The sequence below is a fragment of the Moschus berezovskii genome, chromosome 14 (assembly GCF_049115385.1).
Source record: "Moschus berezovskii isolate FMDL1 chromosome 14, NW_MosBer_1.0, whole genome shotgun sequence".
Classification (NCBI taxonomy): domain Eukaryota; kingdom Metazoa; phylum Chordata; class Mammalia; order Artiodactyla; family Moschidae; genus Moschus; species Moschus berezovskii.
In genome coordinates this window covers 32,603,390-32,623,131 of record NC_142473.1, presented here as the reverse complement: position 1 = coordinate 32,623,131, position 19,742 = coordinate 32,603,390, and the positions used below count along the sequence as shown (strand labels likewise).

Sequence of the window (19,742 nt, the reverse complement as noted above, 5' to 3'; positions counted from 1 at the left end):
GTCTGGAAGGTTCTTCCTGAAACTCTCCTGCTGCTGCTCTCAGCAGCTCAGCTGGGTGTGGAGGTGCTAAGTAACCCTTCACGGCTCCTCTTGCTCTGTTTCTTTAGACCCTATTTCTTTTGACAGTATAGGGCAGAGGTATGGAACCATGAGTCATCCTAGTATTTCTTGGAACCTTTTCCCTTCAAATCATGTGTATGTTTTATTTGCACTGGTTTTGATGTCTTGTTTCATAACATTTTATCATTTTCAATAGAGGCAATTCATTATGTGCATAATTAGACGCCATTTGATTTTAATTTCCTTAAGCGTTTTTATAGAAATAAGCAAAACAAAAAAATTCTTTTTGCCAGACCACATGTCCTGATTTGAGATGTGGACATGAGGTCATTAGAGATGCAGGTTCACACTGTCCTGCCGTGGGTGGGCCTCTGAGCTTGACCGATCCCCATGGGGACAGGATCATACCTCAGAGGACTCAGAAGCACCTGTTTTAGGAGCTCAGGTTGTCAGGGCTAAGATCATCCTCACAGGCACTGTGAGGACATTTTGGGCCATCATGTCTCCCCAGAATCCACTTCTGAAAGAGGTAATCTGGAACCCCTGTTCTCCCCCACAGCTGACTTTGTGGGGGCAGCTTTAGAAATAAAGGTAGCTTCATCCTCCGGGTATTTGGCATTTGCTGAGTAACTGGGGAGGCCTCGGAGGAGGGGCAGGGGACAGGTCTGGCTAGTTCTGCGCTGTTGTTCATACATGGGATTACTTCACATGTCCCAACCAGCTTCCCCGCCCAGCTGCGGGGGGGCGGGGGGGCGGCCCTCAGTTCCGGCCCCCTTTTTCCCTATATGCCTGGGGTGCCAGAGGCCAACATGGATCTTCCCTTCGACACCAGCTGAGTCCGGAGGCTTCAGCCCTTGGGAAACCATGGAAAGGGACAGCCGCGGGGTGAGTGTGTCTGGGGACCTCGGGCCAGAACCTCCTAGCACTGGGAAAGCAGGGATGGGTCTGGCAGCTAGGTGTGGCACGGGCACCCTTGTGTGCCTTGGGTTTCAGAGGAAATTGAAGGTGCCTTTTCTAGGAGCTGCTTGGCAGCTACTTGGGCAGCCTGCTTTATCACAATTCCTAGAAGGGGCCGCATGGGAGGAGAAGCTGCTGGGATTTGGAGACTGGTCAGGAAGCAGCCCCTGGGCTCTGTGGCTGGATCCCGGGTTCCCACTCTGTGGTCCCTGAGAACCTCAGCCAGTGTGTGTGCTCTTGGGAAGTCTTTGCTGGTTTGAGAATTGTGAAAAATTATTAATAGCATTCTAACCAAGCTTCAGGGTTATCTTGGGTAACTCCCTCACTAAACCATCCTGGAAAAGGTGACTTTCTTTGTGCATTTAAGACCTTCAAGGGGCTTTTTCAACTTTGCTTGGTCATTATTTTGAGCCTCCATAATCGTCACGCTTGGAAAGTGCTTCCTTATGTCTAACCATGATTCCTTCTGCTACAACCAAGGTGACTTTCCTCTTCTGCTTTTGGTGGTAGACAGCAGCCAACTGTCCTCTGTGGAAAAGCCAGCCATGTACATCTGAAGGCTTCCAAAGATTTTGTTCAACTAGTCCTCAGCTCAGCTTTTCTTCTCCTCAGATCTTAATTTCTGCTCATCTCCACCTTCTTCTGTTCTCTACTGATGTGGGAAGGATGGGCCACCTCTGGAACTGAAGCCTATGTTCTGGTTGATAGTGGGCTTGTGGTCCATTCTGAACCCCAGAAGAGTTTCTGCACACTTTACCATCATCTCTCCTGCCATTTTTTTCCAGCTGCTTCTTGACTTTTCTGTCCCAGGTTTTCTCTCCTGCCCTCTGCTCTGGACTCCTTGGCTCATGTCTCTGCCTCACCAAGGTCATTTGACCCTAGGCTTCTGGGGGTCATTGGAGCCTCTGGTGAGCAGTAAGGGTAGTGCAGAGGGAGTTATGTCTGAGGTATGGGGAAAGTGAACCCGTGGTCTCAGCCATGGGTCATGTTCCTTGATAACTTGCTGGGAACCTAAACTTCATGGCTCCTAGACATGAGGGGTGAGAACAGAAGCTATTTGAAGGGTCAGTCCCTGGGGCAGGGTGATGGGGGGTGGTGATACCCTAGGAAGCTCACCTCTCCAGAGTTAGGGACCAACATGGAAGGTCACTGGAGGGGCATAGGAGGGAGTTCAGGCTTTTCATTATTGATGGAATAAATGACACATGTATGACAGGTGCCATCTTCACTCTGGGAGGCCATCCTAACTTACCTTGGAATGAAAGAACTGAACAATTGCTTCCTTAATTGGGGTTCTTAGATTTCTCCCCTTATTTAAGGTGGAACCTCCAAGATTGTGAGCCTGAGGAGGGGACAGAGAGAGCTTCCTGAGGGATTTAATCTTATCTTCAGTGGGTTTCTTAATACAAATGAAATTGAATAAGAGCAAAGTGGGAGTAACTGGTCATCCAAGGCCATGCCTTCTCCCTGAGGACTCTGTTGTAGAAAGATGCATTGTACTTTTTGACCATCAGCTCCATAGACTAGTGAGAAAGATGGTGGCCAATGGACTTAAGCCTGATGAAGCTTCTCTGCGAGCTGGTTGGGAGTTCAGGGGAATCTTGGAAAGAAGGTGGAAAAGGCTCAGAGCTTCTTTGTATTCAAAGGAGAAGCTGTAGGGTTTGGTGGATGGAACACTGACCAAGTTCCAGGTCAGCTGTGACTTTGAACCAATTACTTAACCTTTCTGCACCTTAGTTTCTTCATCTGTGAAACGGAGCAAATGTAGTGTCTACTTCAAGGAGTCTTAGAATAGTCTTAGAATAAAGCTCTTTGAGGAGAATGTCTAGCATAGTTAGACAGATGCAGATATAGAGGCAGACATATATTCATAGCTAAGATTTATTGTCATCGTCATCATTGTCTAGGGTCTAGTCCTAGTTCCTCTAAATTTGGACAAATATCTTCTGTTCTCTGTTCCTCAGTTTCCCCACTTACAAAACGAGAGGGTTGGACAAATTGCCCCGAGCCCCTTTCCTGGTTCCCTGACCTTCTCTGAAATCACATAGAGTGGAATTACAGATGTGCCACAATGGAGATGCACATTTATTCTTAAAAAAATAGCGTGTATTTTGTGTTTTTTCATAAGGCATCACATTCTTAATCCTTAAAGAAGAAGTACACCCATCCGATAAAGCAACAATTCTCTGTAGAGTGGATTTCCCCCTACTTGGTCTACTTAAAGTGGAGCAGGTTTTCTAAGACCATGGATGCAGTGGACTTGAGAACGGTTGGAGATCCCAAGTCTGGTCCAGGATGAGGCAGCCTCTCTGTAGGGGGCTTGTCAGGTTCCCAAGATGGCAGACAGTAGGCTCAGGTGCCTCTGCCATTCCCTAGACCCTAAAGTGTAGGCACCCCCTAGGACCTCTGGCACCTGCCTTCGCCCCTGCAGGTATGCAGCCCTCACTTGAGACCTCTGGGTTCCATGTTGGCATTGGTGCTGAGCAGCCTTCCAGCGAGCCCATCCTGCCTTGCCTCCCCCTGTGTTGTCCCTGTGATCTGGCAAATGTGAGCATGAATGTGGGGGTGTGTGTGTACGGGGCTCCAGCCTGGGTGCTGGGCAGGAAGACCGACTGATGTAACAATAGCCACTTAGCTTAAGTGTCTTGGGTAAGTGTTTTGGCAGAACAGCTTCCTCTTGGTACGGCAACAATGCGGGTGGACGGTGCCCAGCCAGGCAGGGAGGGTGCTGGACTGGGGCTTGAGGGAAGCTAGCACAGGGAACCCCGGGCTTTGTCAGCCAAGTGGAGGCCTCGGTAATGCCAGGTGGAGTCTGTGATAGGGTAGCAATACCCAGGACTGCCCCCGGGACTCTCCCATTCATACCAACCCTGAACTGTGTCAACACCCCAGCATTGGCAGAGAGGGGACATAAGGAGAAACTGAGGAACCAAGTTCCTGGGAAACCAAACATTGTTTGCCTGGCAATAGGGAGTACTCCATACTCTTTGAACTATTTGATGAATGAATGAATAGGAAGGTGTTTTCATTCTGGCCTAATAGGGATCCCCAGCTTTTTCACATGTTTAAGAGGCATCGTAAACTAGAAGAAACTTTAGCTCCCAATCATGCTGGCAATTTTCAAGTTCTTTGTAGCAGCAGCCTCTTTCATTCAGATGAAATCTTATCTGGAACCCACTGTATCAAACTGAAAAGTTAATCTGCTCTGTTTGAAGTGGGAAAAGGACTTGAAGACTTTTACTTACTAAGCTGGATTCCAAGGCGTCTCCACGGAACTTCGAATGCTCTATAGAAACTTGTCTGAAAATGGCTGTTTTTTTTAAATTTATTTTTAAATTTTTTATTTTGTATTGGGCTGTACCAGCCGAGTAACAAACAACATTGTGATAGTTTCAGGTGAACAGGGAAGGGACTCAGCCATACATATACATGTATCCATTCTCCCCAAACTCCCCTCCCATCCAGGCTGCCACATAACACTGAGCAGTGTTCTCTGTTCTGGACAGTAGGTCCTTATTTTAAATATGGCAGTGTGTACATGTCCATCCCAAACTCCCTGACTAGCCCTTCCTGCCCTCCCCCCACCCCACACACCCCAGCCACCATAAGCTTGGTCTCAGAGTCTGTGAGTCTGTCTCTGGAAAACAGCTGATTGTTCAATCCCTTCATTGTGTAAAGTTGCCAGCTCCAGAAAGGAATGCCGTTATCCCTCAGGTCACAGAGCTGGTTCAGAGCAGAAGCAAGACTCCCTGGTGCCTTAGGGGCATGGGGAGAGGGGCACCTCATGGCTCTGGCTCCTTGTTCTGGAGCCCAGTTTTATTCCAGGCTGCCTCGGGCCCCTGAGGCTAACATTGCTTGTGTGTGTTTGGGGTGGGGGGAGTGCGTGCTGGGGGCTGGGTGGGAGGAGATGCTGGGAAATCTGCCTGTGTTCTGAGGGCCCTGTATCTGTGGGGTTTCTCCGGGTCCAGGCAAGGGAGGGGAGGAGTCAGCCCTGTGTACTGGAGATGTGACGAAGCCTGGCATGGGCAGCGGGGATGGAAAGAAGCCTGAACCTCTCTGATCTAGTCCAGTTCACGCTGGAGGGCGTTCAGGCTCCCTTGCCATGGCCCAGGGGCTCCCCAGGCTCCCAATAAGCCAGGGCGCTTTTCCGGTGCAGTTAAAGGGGCTCCTGATCTTTCTTGGTACCCTGGCTTCTGCAGGGGTTGGGGACCACCTCTTCCTGCCTAGCCTGGAGTGTTGGGCTGCCCACCCCTCGAACCTCCTTGATGCTCAGGATCCCTGGAAGAGCAACGCTGCAACAGGGGCCCCAAGCTAGTGAAGAGTCCATCCTTTTCTGAGCTTGTTAAGGAGTGGGCAGTGGGGGGAGCCTGGAGGTAGGCAGCAGCCTGAGGACAGGAGTCAGAAGGTCCGGATTCTGGTCCTGGCACTGCCCCCGCTGGCTGTGTGACCTCCGGCAAGTCACACTGCCTTTCTGGGCCTTAATGACCTCAGCAGTAGGAAAATGGGTTGGACCAGGGGTTTTTCAAGATGCTTCTAGTCTGTAGACAGCCTAGAGCGCAGCCCAGGGCTGAGGAGAGAGGCCCAGTCAGTCCAGGCTGGACTTGAAGGGCCCTGATGGACCTGCCCTTGGCCATGAAGACATATTCAAGTTGCTGCAGGTGGACCTTCTTTTTTTTTTTAATTAAAAAAAATTAAATTTAGTTTTAAAAATTGGAGTATAATTGCTGTACAGTGTTGTGTTAGTTTCTGCTGTACAACAGTGTGAATCAGCTATATGTAGACATACATCCCCCCTCCACCTGCCCCCGGGGTGCTGCAGTCCATGGGGTCGCGAAGAGTCAGACATGACTGGGCAACTGATCAACAGCAACAAACCCCCTCCCTCTCAGGCCTCTCTGCCTCCCCTCCTCCCATCCCAGCCCCCTCGGTCATCACAGATCCCCTGGCTGAGCGGCCTGTGTCATGCACACGGTCGTGCATATATGTCAGTGCTGCCCTCTCGGGGCTTCTCAGGCGGCACTAGTGGTAAAGAACCCACTGCCAACCCCGGAGACGCGAGAGATGCAGGTCGGGAGGATCCTCTGCAGGAGGGCATGGCAACCCTCTCCAGTATCCTTGCCTGAAGAATCTTATGGACAGAGGCCTGTGGGCTACAGTCCATGACGTCGCAAAGAGTCAGACATGACTGAAGCGACTCAGCACCGGCCAACGCAACTCTCTCAGTTTGTCCCACCCTGATCTTCCCCTCCTGTGTCCACAAGTCCGTTCTCCACGTCTGCACCTCTATTGCAGGAGGACATTCTTAAGTCTAGCGTGAGATGTTATTAAAGGGTACTTTTCCCTGTGCTGCCCGGGGCTCTGAGTGACACACAGAGGGCAGGCTGCCGTCTGTGGGTAAATAACTGTCTCTGCGGAAAGCCCAGGGCACAGTCCACGGTGGCAGCCACAAAACTGCTGAGATGAAGCAATCTGAGAGTGACTGTGACATCACTCAGCACAGCCAGAGGCCCCCTCCTCCCTGGCGCCTCTGGTTGGGCCTGTAGGAGATGCAGAGAGGCCAAGGGTAGGACACGTCCAGAGGCTTGTTAGCTCACTCCCATCCCCCACCAGGTAAGGGGCCAGGGCAGAGCTGCAGCAGGAAACCATAACCTTGGCCCAGGAGCCATGGTGACTCTACCCCGGACGCTGTTGGTGCAAAGGGAAGGTCTCTAGTTTTAGTCCCTGTTCTGCGATAAGACAAGACATACCTGAGCGACTTTGAGCAAAGCACACAAATAGTTAGGGCCTCTACTTTCTTGTCTGTAAAATGGGCATAATAATCCTCAGTAACTCCTGGCCAGGAAAGTGCTTGGAAAGAGCCCCAGGGCCCAGGGCCGTCCTGCTCCTGCCCTCTCGCTGGCTCATCCCCTGATGCCTTCCTGTGGACCGCGGCCCTGCCTCCCTCCTCCCGCCCCAGAGCATCTCGTGGGGACTGGATGAGTTTTGAGCAGGAGTCCCTGGGAGCTGCAGAGACACAGGCAGGGGGCAGCAGTGGCCACCTGGGGTGTAGGGCTGGTCCATAAGAGGGTAAGGGTTCACAGCTCTATTTGCTGAGGGGGTAAACCCAGAGATCACGCCAGGGGTGGATGGGTTAGATAGGAAGAAACGGATTGGCAATGCTAAGCCAGGGAAATGGCCCTGAGTCACCCAGGCTTCGGCTCTGCCCTGTTCCCCTGCCTCCCAAGGAAGGCTGAGGAGCCTCTGGTCTGCAGGCAGGTTGTGGAAAGCCTGGGCCTTGGTTCTCTGAGTTCCATTTCTGGGTCTGCTGCTCATAGGCCAAGGCCAGGAATCAGGCCAGTTCTGGCCTGGGCTCTGCCTCTTGTGTCCAGGACCTGGGACAGGAAGTCTCCTCCCTGCCCTGTTCCCCACCTGGCTCAAGGCATCTGCTCTGAGGGTGAGGTCAGGCCTCCAGGAGGGATGCTGGAATCTCAGCAACTGCTCTCCAAGAATTGAGGAAAGGAAATGAGTTACTGCTCTAGTAGGCTAGACATCAAGAAGGACTTCTTGGAAGGTGGGGTGGCAGGCCGTCAACGGCCGTGGAACCTCCTCTTCTGGGGGTCCCGGAAAATGAGAATACCTAGCATGTCCTGTGATGGCTTGGAGTCAGGAAGATGGCCTCATTCTGACGCTGTGTCCCTCTGGTCTTGGGGTCGCCCTTCCATCCTGCTATCCCTGCTAGGGTGACACACTTGGGTGGCTTCCCACATGGGCTGCTCTGTCTGGCATCTGGAGGTCCAGAACTATTCTCTTGCCCTGATCTGATCCACAGGCTCAGAAACTCTCCACCGCCTCCCACCCTGTCTGACACTAGAGGGCTCGCTCTCCTGAGGCCGGGGCCTCTGGGGTCCCCAGCCCCTTCTGGGGTATCACTGTTTCTCCCCTCCCCCAAGCTTCTCCTCCACCCCCTCCCCCGCCCCCCACCTCCTAACCCTGGGAAGATTTTGTGCCAGGCCACTGAGGCCCAGAGTCAACAGTTTAAAAGAGTCTGGCTGGAGACGGCTCACCCTTCCACCTGGCTCCTTGGGCACCAAGCCCCCGGGTTAGTTCCATCTTACAGGTCCCACCTCCCTCTAGACTCAGAGAAGAGGGACCCAAGTGGGTTTCCTGCCAGGACCCCAGGGCTCAGCTCATCTCTGCTTCCTGCTGGTCAAGGCCTAGGGTGGGTAAGTTGGGACCTACCTATGAGTGAAGCCAGCATCGGGGACAGGGACTCTGCCTCCCTGGCTGCTCTTGGCCTCCTGCTCTACCTGCCCTCCCCTGCCCGCCCCTGTTCCCTCCAGCCTCCCCCAAGTCTACCTACCCCCATCTTCCTGTGGGCCTTCGCCACTGCAGGCCTCTCAGCCCTTTCTCTCTTACATGGCCCCTGACCGTCATGATGGGGTAACAGGATCAGAAGCTTGTGATCAAGTCCCAAGACCACTAATCCTTTTAGAGGTTTTAGGCATGCTCTTGAGTGCCTCTGAACCCCAGTTTCCTCATATATAAACCAGAGATAAAAATTTCTGTCCAGCTTGTTAACTAAGAGCCTTGTGAAAAATGGAATAAAGGGTATAAAAGCTCTTTGCAAATTGTAAACCCTGAAGAAGTCCTGGAAGTTACTGTGGGCCTTCTTGATACTCTGGGGCCAGATTCTACTTGCTCTGAGGGGGCCTGGTGAGAATCCAAGCCCATCAATTAACTGAGATGTGAATTTGGGCATATTCTCAACCACTTTGGAGCTCAGTTTCAAAATCTATAAAATGGGGTTAATAATACCAACCACGAAAAGCTATTATGAGGTTGAAATGGGATCAAGTAAGACATCTGGTGGGCTGTTACATTTGTTACAGCGATGAACATTTATAAACCGGGCTCTGTCATATTGATTCCTTGCTTATCTGAGGGAAGGAGACAAGATCAGTCCAATTTCGCAAGTGGGGAGACAGATTCTGAAGGGGTAACTCACCTGCCCGAGCCAGTTAGGTATGGATGTCATCATATTTGAACACAGATTTTTCCATTTTAACCCCAGTGTCTTTAACAAACAAGCAAATAGACACCTACCCACCCGCCATTACCAAGTGTGATGGTCACCGAGCGCTTCCTTTACATATATCACCCATCACTGCGATGCTATGAGGCAGGGTGACCAGCTCACTGCACAGATGAGGAAACCAAGATGTTCAGAGGTTAAGTCACTTTCCCAGAATTACCACCTGGCTCCGAGAGTACTGGAGGGCTCCTGACCACCAGGTTCCACCCCATCCTGACAGGCCACTGGGACCAACACTGTTTCCCACAGAAAGCTCCACAAGGTCGAGATCCCCGGCCCCACCCCCAGATCCCCTCTGGTGCTCCCAGCCCTGCAAGGCCCCAGGCTCGATTCTCAGGCCACGCCACAGATGCAGAACAAGCAGCCCACGCAGAGGGTTCAGAGCGAAGATGTGCCGGGAGCCTCTGACGGCTGACTCAGGAGGCAGGGGACTCACACGCACGCGGGTTTATGGCAGTTCTGGGCTATGGGGTTCTGGGCAATCTGTGCTCTGAGCCTTGGACTCCTCATCTACAAAATGAGCTTCTAGATGTGTCAACCTCCCAGGGATGGAGTGAGGACCCCCGGAGGCCACAGACATGCAGGTTTATTGCAAATTCTAAAGTACCACACACTGGGAGCTATTATTGTATTATTGTCTTGAGTTATGGGAATTTCCCCTGAGGTGGGGATAAACTTATAAAATGAGCATCACAGATGGAGGCCTGGTAGGTCAGTGGAGATGCCACCATGCCAAGGTCCCGGGCAGGTGCCGAGGCTTGGGTGACGGGTGGGAAGGAAGGACAGGACCCTACCCAGTCTGAGCTTGACCCTCTCATGGCAGGACCTTGGTCTGGTCTTTGTCCAGCTCCCTGTTTCTCCAAAGATGAGCTCACACCGCCTTATAGCCCTCTGGTCATGCCCCGGGGCTGTTAAATCTCAGCACGGTGGGTGCTGGGTGTGCCAGTGCAAAGGGGGAGAGGAATGACCGTTTCCTGCTGGACACTGGCCAGAGGTTTCCTATTTTATCTCATTGAATCCTCAGGACGATTAGTCCTATTCTACAGATTAAGAAAAAGGAAAGTTGAGGGGCTTGTCCAAAGTCACACCTCGGGTGAGACCTAGGATTGGGGCCCGGGTCTGCCTGACACCAAAGCCAGTGCTGTGAACGGAGGCATTGTACATTTCCACATATGTTCACCTCCTCTCCCTGCTCCGACTCCTGTCCTGTTGCCCTTGAGGCTTCCGGGGACATAACCTGTCTTTGTTCTGTGGAACTCTAGCCTCTAAACAACGGGGGTAGGAGGGAAATTCGAGCTCTGGTTCACCTGGGTCAGCAACTGCTGCAGGTGCTCTTCACGTCCCTAAACACACACGTGTGTGTCCCTGCTCTGCTGGCCAGGGCATCTGGACTATGTGTATTTACCCACATCTGTCAGTGAACCCCAGTGACTAGTGACTCCTGGGATAGTCACGCCTGGTCCCTGCCCTTGGCAAGCTGAGTGTGGTCAGGGATGTGACATTTCTTCTTGGATTCATCTCACAACCTCCAGAAAAGCAAAGAAGTAACCAAATCCGTTACCTCTGACTCTTAGAAGATGGAGTTAAAAAAAAAAGCCAACCCTGTCTGGTAGGCTTGAGAGTGTTGACTTGAGTCCGATGTTCTAATAAGCAGGACTTTTTAGTAACTAGGCTGCTTACTAATAATGTCAAATGCATTTAAGCACAGTGGTAGGTGAGAGATGAAAGGGAGGTGCCTGAGGTCCAGAGCGCATCCCCTCCTCACAGCCCTGCTGACTGTACTGCAAGCGCAGGGACCCTGAGCACAGGTCCTGGCTCCCCCACTTCCTGCTGCTCCCCTGTTTCCCTCCTTGGTGTTCAGTCAACCTTCAGCAAAAATGAGAATGAGGGGCAGACGTGACCCCCTAGGCCAGGCCAGTCCCCAGCTCCCCCTGCTGCGCTGGGGACTCCTACACGGGCTTAGAAGGCAGAGGTGGTGCGAGGGAGGGCCAAGACCTCTGTGAGGCCAGGGAGAGGAGAGAGGAGGCCTAATCTGGTGACAGGGCCTGGGGGTCCTACAGAACAGGGCGTGGCTGCCACCAGAGGCTGCTCGAAGACTTTCCATCAGCCCTGACTACTCACCAACTCCCAGTCCCAAATTGAGCACACCTAAAGTCTTAGGCTCTCCACGGAGGAACAGCGCTGGTGTTCGTGGATCACCTGCTCTGGCCCCAGCTGCTTTAACTCTCACCTCCCTCCTCAGAGAGGCTGCAAAGGCTCCTGGTTGAACATGACCTTCAGAGCCCAACTTTCTGGGCTCACATCCTGGCTCTGCCACTCTCATATGAGAGTCTGATCAAGTTTGATCAATCTCTCTGCTTCTGTTTCCCTGGCTGCACAATAGGGATAATCAGAGTTCCCTCCTCTTAGGGTTGTTTCTCAAGATCAAATGAGTAAATACATATAAAACATGTCAAGTCCTCTGAAACTACAGACTAAAGCGCTAAATCTAAATGAATGAATCACCTCTCCTGTAGCTGAATAGGGTTAAGGACCTCGGTCACTTCCTCCCCTGCATTCTGCCTCTCCTGTTGCATTGTGTGTGTGCATGTGTGTTTGTGTGTGTGAGTGCGCACAAGTTCCCTTGTTTCTGAGAAGAGGGGAGAACAAGGCAGCTCAGGGCTTTCTTAAGCAGTGCTTCTCACACTTTTTGATGACAGCTCAAAGTAAGAATGATGTTTTATAATCTAACACACATACACAGAAGGATGGGGTGCCGGGGAGTGAAGAGGGAAGAAAGGGTGGTAACTCCCAGCTTACGGTGAGGTCTGGTCCAGCAGCCTCTTTTTTGAGGGTCCCTAGACACATGTCGGAGAAGGCAATGGCACCCCACTCCAGTACTCTTGCCTGGAAAATCCCATGGACGGAGGAGCCTGGTGGGCTGCAGTCCATGGGGTCACTGAGTCCAACGTGACTGAGCGACTTCACTTTCACTTTTCGCTTTCATGCATTGAAGAAGGAAATGGCAAAACCACGCCAGTGTTCTTGCCTGGAGAATCCCAGGGACGGCGGAACCTGGTGGGCTGCCGTCTATGGGGTCGCACAGAGTCGGACACGACTGGTGTGACTTAGCAGCAACAGCAGCAGACACGTGTAGCCCCTGGAGGAGGGCATGGCAACTCACTCCAGTATTCTTGTCTGGAGAATCCCATGGACAGAGGAGCCTGGCGGGCTACAGTCCGTGGGGTCACACAGAGTCGGACTGAAGTGACTTAGCACAGCACAGCACAGACACATACAGCCAAAGCAGATGCCCCATGCTCTAGGCAGATGGCCCAGAGCCCTCTGCCCACCTCTCTGTATGGGGAGAGACCACAGGGAGTTGGGGACAGCAGTCTCTGAGCTTTCATTCCATCCTCAGACACCTTCTTCCCTGTTTGGGGGCTCTGCTCACCCCTTAGCCACCTGCCCCAGGACCTCTGTCTCCTGGGTCAGCAGGGCTGACTGCTGGGTGAGGAGCAGCCTGAGGGTCATCCTTCAATCTGCTTTCAGAATGCCTCCCCGGCAAGGACGCCTCCAGCCCGGGCATCCCCGGGCCGAGCACCCACAGCCCGACCGTCACCTTCCAGGTCAGCGTCTGGCAGGTCCTCGTCTACTGTGGCAGCATTCACGACATCATCGCCAACTCGAGTGCACCTTGTCAGAGCCACGCCAGGGGGGACTGTGCCTGTCCATGTACCTCCCGCCAGGTCTACACCAGCTGCCAGGGCTGCCAGGGAGAGCCCAGGTAAGGGGACTCCTGCAGGGAAAGCAAGAGGAACAGCGAAGCCGTCCCAAGGTGGAGGGGGTGTGGTGGGGGTGAATCTCCAAGTTGGGCACTCACTGCTTCTCTTCTAGTTCTTGGATGACAATGTCTGGGAAGGAGCGGGGATGGTCTGGATGGGCAGTGGGGGACCTGGAGAGGCGGGGGCAGAAAGCAACCGTGACACACAAACCCAAGACAGTGGGAAAATGGGGCAAATGTGGTAAAGCATAAGAAATCAGGACCAACAAAGAGGTATGACTTTGGAGGCTGCACAGTCTGGGTCAAGGTGCAGATTTTAAGAGCTAGAGCTCCTGGTTAGAAACCAGGCCTCTTTCCTAGAGCTGCCCTGGAGGGTCTGCCAGGGAAGCTGGGGTCTACATGGGAGTACAGTGATGATCAGGGGCCTGTCTGTGGGTGGAGGAACAAAGGGAGAGATTCTGATCAGGCAGGCTCTCCTCACCCCCATCTTCCCAAGCTGGCCATTATGATTCAGCTCATATGGAGAGATGCCAAATGGGTCTCAGGGACTGGCTCTGCCCTTAATGAGGCAGCCCTTTTGCCCCCATCCCAACTTTGCCCTCCTCTTGCCCTCGAGTTCACTCTGCCCCAGTACAAACAGGCCTGGAGAAGGATCTCAGATTTGGGGCCTGTCTTGCCCTTTGAAGAGTCAATGAGGCACTTTGGTGTAGAGACCTTTGGCATCAAACACATTTCATTTGAATCCCTGTTCTGCCACTCACTAGCCAAGTAACCCTGAGCAAGTAATTTAACTTCCATGAACCTCAGCTTCCCCATCTATAAGATGGGTATAATAATGCCCAGTTCACACAGTTGCTGTGAGAATTAAATAAGATACCACACACAAATGCCTAACTGGCCCATAATAGATGCTAAGTAAAAGGGAACTTGGCATCAGGCAGGGATGATACCATATTCTGGGTGGAGAGGGCCTAACTGGGTCCTCCTGGACCAGCCTTCTTTCCCTACCCCTGCTCTTCTGTGCCGGACTCCCCTCTCACAGTCTCACCTTCCCCTGCTGCTGGCTCCTCCTAGATATCACCTTGCCCAAGTTCAGCTGGCAGGAGGGCCAGAAGCGGCTGCCGCTCATCGGATGTGTTCTTCTTCTCATCGCCCTCGTGGTGTCTCTCATCATTCTATGTGAGTTTAATGGAGGGAGCAAGGCTGGCCCCTGCTCGCTGCAGGGTGGAGTGGGGTGGGGGATGGGGGCACTCAGCAGGGAGACAAGAGAGGGGAACGCACAGCGGCTGCCGTGTCCACCGAGGGACACTCGCACAAGTGGCCATGAACCCTGGCACCTCCAGGCCCCTTGGAGGCGGCTGGGTTGAGAGGGTGGGAAGTCAGAGGAACCGGGAGTGGGTCCCTTTGGTAGTAGTTCCCCAGCCTGAGCTCAGTTTCTGTGTCTTCAAATGGGATTAAACCCATTCATTCATTCAAGTTAACATGTGCTTAGTAAAATATCCTGAAGATTTCACTGGGTTATGAGGAATAAACGAGCGAATGGCCCAGTGCCTGACACAAAATCCCACTCTAAAAAGGTGAGTTATTTAAAAAACAAGCATTAAAAACACTGATGAGGTAAAGGCCCCTTGGGCATTTTTGGTCAATGGGATCAAGTGTTCAGGGGTCCAATCTCCCTGAAATCCACACCCTCTTCTGGAAAAGACACTCAGGACCTGTCCCAGGGCTCCCTGCGGGAGTGTCTGCTCTGAGTCCAGCACAGTGGGAAACCTTAGTGGGAAGCAAAGGGGAGTACCCACTGTACCCCCCCAGTCCTCAGGGTGAGTGCAGTCTCCTGGGGGACAGAGATGGAAATGATTAAGGCCAAGTGGATTTGAGTATTACCACCAGGAAAAGAGGACAGCTGTGTGGGTACGGAGGCAGGGGACAGCTCCTGAAGGCTGGGGGGCCAGATGAGGACCTAGAAGATGGCAGGGAGGGGAGGATCTCTTGGGCAGGGCATCGAAGTGGCGTGAGCAACTTCAGGAAGTGTGGGGGGAGGCAAATAGGCAAGTTGGCATGGGGAGGGACCCCATTCACCAGGGTGAATATTCATCTGGGGACCTGCAGGCTGTCCTTGGGTTGGGCACTGCTGGGCCACGTTGTAGAGAGATGAAATGCAAGGCTGAGGGGTGAGGATTCTGTTACAGAGGCCGCACAGGGCGGTGAAGGGCGGGCTGGGTGACCATAGGGAAACACCCAGCTGGCAGGGCTGTTTGAGGAAGAGAATTGCATGGAAAGAAGTAACTGGTTACCAGTACAACTTTAGGACCAGACAGACCTGCTGAAGCATCTCAGCTCAGCCACTTAAGTTAATGAACTTCCTTCCCGCCTGCCTGACAATGCCCATGAAGGTGTCAGCACAGAGCCTGCCTCGTGGCCCCCATGTGAACCTCCCACCAGGATGCTCAACCCTGTTCCCTCCCTTCCCCACGCAGGGCACACGCTCCAGGGGAGACCCCTGGCCGTGCACAGAGAGCAGCAGGAAATAATCCAGTGGGGAGGTGACAGGGCAACCTGGGCAGGGGGGCTCTCAACATGATTTTACAGCATTTCCTGAAGTCCCCTGATCTCCAGACTTCCTGGGGATGTGGTCACTGAGCAGTTTGACAATGTGGTCAGGACTAGAACCCCCACCTCCTGAGAGCTCTCTGCTACACATCAAGGCAAGCCCAGGAGCCTCGGTGCCTGGGGTGGGGGGAGAGAAAGACCAGGGCACAGGAGGAGGGGAAGTCCAACAGGTTAGGGGGACTGGTGTCTGAACCAGGGAGGAGCAGTCACACAGGATGACCTCCAGCTGGGGTGACAGCACAGTGGGACCAGCGACAGAGGTGGGGGTCAGGGCTGAGAAACAGGTTGCAAAGATGCAGGGTGAGGGGTCAGACCCTGGGCTTCCTCAGGCATCCAAGGTGAGGAGTTTCCAGGCAGGAGGCATGACAACTCCCAGTATGGAAAGAGCTCTTAGGAGAAGTTGTGGAGCTGATGCTCACATATGGTTTGTAAAGCTGTCAGCTTTTCAACCCAACTTGTGCATTCAGGAATCAGCCACCTAGAGTTGCTCACTGAGTGGGAAGACACTTACTTATTTTTGGCTGCGCTGGGTCTTCATTTCCGTGTGCGGGCTTTCTCTAGTTGCAACAAGCGGCGGGCTACTCTCTGGCTGTGGTGCAGAGGCATCTCATTTTCATGGCTTCTCTTGTTTTGGAGCATGGGCTCTAGGGTGTGCAGGCTCAGTAGTTGTGGCTCGCAGGCTTAGTTACCCTGAGGTATGTGGGATCTTCCTGGACCAGAGATCAAACCTGTGTCCCTGCATTGGCAGGTGGATTCACAACCACTGGACCATCAGGGAAGTCCCTGGGAAGACAGTTAAAGGCCTTGAGACAAGCAGTGGAGCAAGAACTGAGCCTAGGAGATAGCTCTTGTTTAGAGAAGAGGGAGGCGGAAGAAAATCTAGGAGCTTTCGAGGCTGGAAGGACAACCTCTGAGAAGATGGGACAGGCAGTGGCTGCAGATGTGTGTGCTACAACCTGCAGCGCATAGAGACAGTGAGGATGGTGGCCTGGGCCTGAGAAGGGGCCTCTGGGACACTGAAAAGGAGGATTTATCTGAACAGCTCTCTGGCCAGCATGTAGGGCAGGAGAGCTTCCGGAGTATTACCCATCTCCATACCTCCCTCCCTTACTCTCTCTCTCTCTCTGAGTGGCTGCTTTTGAGTTTGCCTGGTGCTGTCCTGCTTGCAGGAGCTTTCTGGAACATTCCAGAGCATTCCTGAGCAGCCTTTCTCTCCATACAGATGGGGGACGAGAACCCCAGAGCCCAAGAGGGATTGCAGGTCGGTGCCTCAGAACCCCCTGGGCCTTGGGCTACATCGTGTCATGTCTCTCTGGGGCTAGCAATGACCCAGCTTCTGCTTCATGTTTTTTTTTTTTCCAGTTTACTTCTGGCGGGGCCACACAGGGGTCAATTACAAGGAGCCGAGAGAGAGCTGCCCAAGTCACGCTGTGCGCTGCGATGGAGTCGAGGACTGTAAGCTGAAGAGTGATGAGCTGGGCTGTGGTAAGGAGGTTGGATGTGTGCGTGTGTTCGTGCATGCACTCTGGGGGCTGCAAACTGGGTATCAGCTCAAACGGGAGGTGATGGACAGAGACCTGGAGGATCTGGGTTCTAGTCATAATAGACTGGGATCTGGAACCTGGCTTTGAGTATGACTTGTGCAAGTCACTTACTTTCTCTGGGCTTCAGTTTCTTAATTTGCAAAATGTGTGGATTGGACAAGATAAGTGCTTCTCAAATAAAATCTGACAGCTCCCAGCAAAGCAGAGCTGCTCTGCAGCTGGAGACAAGTGTGGGGTCCGAAGCCTGGCCTGTGTACCCCTTCTCTTTGCCAGCAGGTAGCCTCTGACCTGCCACTTCTGTGGTTTCACGAAGGTCAGTTTGTAAATGAAGCCGCAGATGAGACAAAGACCTCTTTAAGTGCTGTCCTCAGTGGCTTTTACAAGTGTCGTCTATGTACAGCCGTGATGTGGGTGTCTGTGGGTACATAACCTACCCCTTCCACCTGTGTGCATGTGTGTGTCCTTGCCCATGACCACATCCAACTGTGACAGCACAGGTCTAGTGAGCACTCAGTTGGATCAAGGTTCCCCTTGTCACACTCTTATTTGGGCACGTCACTGCCCTCTTGGGGTGATGCCTCCTGGCAGTGCTCACCCCTTCTCCCAACAAAGGCTCCTGGGTCCTGTTGGACAGAGTGCTCTCTGCTCTGCTCCAGCCCCTTGCCTTGGCTCTGCCCTCACCAAGCATCTTGGGCTCTGAGCACTGGCTGATGGCCATCCTGAGCCCGGCCAAGCTCCCAGATGTTTGCAAGGCCTCAGCGAGAAGCCTGGGGACAGGAGCATCACAGAGCCTCACTCGGTTCATTCCTCAAGAGCTTGGAACCTCCTGGGGTTGAGGACCTTCCTTGCCCTTTTCTTGACCGGCAGTGAGATTTGACTGGGACAAGTCTCTGCTTAAAGTCTACTCTGGATCCTCCCATCAGTGGCTTCCCGTCTGCAGTGACAGCTGGAATGACTCCTACTCGAAGAAGACCTGCCAGCAGCTGGGTTTCGAGAGGTAAACCTTCCCCACCAGTTCCCACTTCAGGGACGTCTCAGACTTTTCACACAGGCCCCTCGGGCTCATTGAGGGTCACTCATACCAAGAAGACTCTTGGGGACCAGGGCTGAAGTCACGAGCTCATAGTGCCCTCGAGTTATTCAAAGGAACAGTAGCCTGGGGAGTCCAGGTCTGGGGGCAAGCTGTTTCCAGGAGGCCAAAGTATTTATTTGCAGATCTGCAGCAGGATGGCACTCCTATACGGTTCTTTGCATCAAAGCGCCCTCATACCCACAATCACATTCAATGGCCACGGTGGCCCTGTGAGGTGGGGGGGTGCATTCGGGCAGGCCTTGTCTTCTCCTCACATCTGATAAGGAGCAGCTCAGGCTGGGCAAACCCTTCAGTGGACTCTGAGCAGCTGCAGCTCGAGCTAGAACTCATCAAACGAAGAGTGAGGGGGGCAGATGTGGCCAGGTAAAGTCCTTAGCATCTTTGGCTCTAAAAAGCTGAAACAGGAAGCTGGTACCAGCGGGTGGAGTAGGGAATGGGGCTTACCGTGACCTTCCAGCTTGAAGGAGCCCTCCACTGCTGGCCACATGCTGCTGCTAAGTCGCTTCAGTCGTGTCTGACTCTGCGATCCCAGAGACGGCAGCCCACCAGGCTCCCCCGTCCCTGGGATTCTCCAGGCAAGAACACTGGAGTGGGTTGCCATTTCCGGCCACATAGTCACCTCATACTCCCTCTTGGTCTGGGTTTCAAACCAAGTAGTCTGGGGGTGTTTCACTAATGTGTGTGAAGTCCTGGGGAGAGGATTTATTAAGGATATCACTGTGGGTTCTCTGTAGCAGAAGCACCTGGAAAACCAGGGCTTGGGGGCTAGGACTGAGAACCAGTTCTCTGCCCCCACCTCAGAGTTCCCATCTGTGAAAGATGACCTGGGTGATCTAGTTGGAAGATGACGGACATGGTTTATCATTGAGTTGTGTGACCTTATGCAAATGTGAACTTCCCTTGGACTTCAATAGATAGCGTCATTTATTCAAAGAATATTCATTGAGTTTTTATTATGTGCCAGACACCCAGACAAGATCCCTGTCATTGGATAATCTCTGGTATGGTGTGGGCGAGAGAGGCTTTAACCAATAATCACAGTGCTGTGTGATGTGTAATGGAAAGAATACGTGGGAAGCATTATGCACACACAACAGACAGGGTGCCTGACTACACTTGGAGGTCAGCAGAGCAATGGAGGCAGAGCGCCCACAAAGCCAAGCTTGCATGTAAGGGCGTCCCATGTCCTAGAAACGCACCAAAGGGCCAGATAGCAGTCCATGGATCACGCAGAGCAGAATCACCTGGGGTGCTTGTTAAAATGCACCCTGAAATCAAAATCTCTGGAATTAGGATTTCAAACCCTTAACAACAGGGTGGTTCTTAGGCACACTCTGGTCTAAGCAGCCAAATGGTTCTCAGGCTTTAATGTGCAAACCTATAACATGGAGATCATTAAAATGAAGATCATGGCTCAGCAGGTCTCGGGGGGATGCTGCTGCTGTGGGTCCACGGATCACAGTCCGGATAGGAAAGGGCTCATTCCATGTTTCTCAAACTCCAGAGTGCAGCGGGATCACCTGGAAAGCCTGTTAAAACGCAGAGCCAGAACTGTTGATTGAGCAGGTCTGAGACAGGGCCCCCAGATTTGCATTTGTAACAAATTCCCAGGCAGTGCCAACACTGTCCCCTGAGATGGAACCA

The 19,742-nt window shown here is 52.8% G+C and overlaps 1 protein-coding gene across 6 annotated transcripts in view; it reads left to right on the top strand.

The window, feature by feature from the left end:
• Window positions 1-769: 769 nt before the first annotated feature.
• The window catches only part of TMPRSS13 (transmembrane serine protease 13), a 33,603-nt gene continuing 14,630 nt past the window's right edge, over window positions 770-19,742 (top strand). For 2 of the 6 annotated variants that reach the window (XM_055423105.2, XM_055423100.2), the window contains exons 1-6: window positions 773-945; window positions 12,620-12,854; window positions 13,926-14,030; window positions 16,684-16,722; window positions 16,824-16,946; window positions 17,873-18,002. In XM_055423105.2, coding sequence (XP_055279080.2) covers window positions 925-945; window positions 12,620-12,854; window positions 13,926-14,030; window positions 16,684-16,722; window positions 16,824-16,946; window positions 17,873-18,002 — 653 coding nt within the window. In that variant the 5' untranslated portion in view covers window positions 773-924. Of the gene's footprint in view, window positions 946-12,619; window positions 12,855-13,925; window positions 14,031-16,683; window positions 16,723-16,823; window positions 16,947-17,872; window positions 18,003-19,742 lie in introns of all 6 variants that reach the window. The other 4 variants (XM_055423104.2, XM_055423101.2, XM_055423102.2 and 1 more) reach the window with 4 other exon arrangements.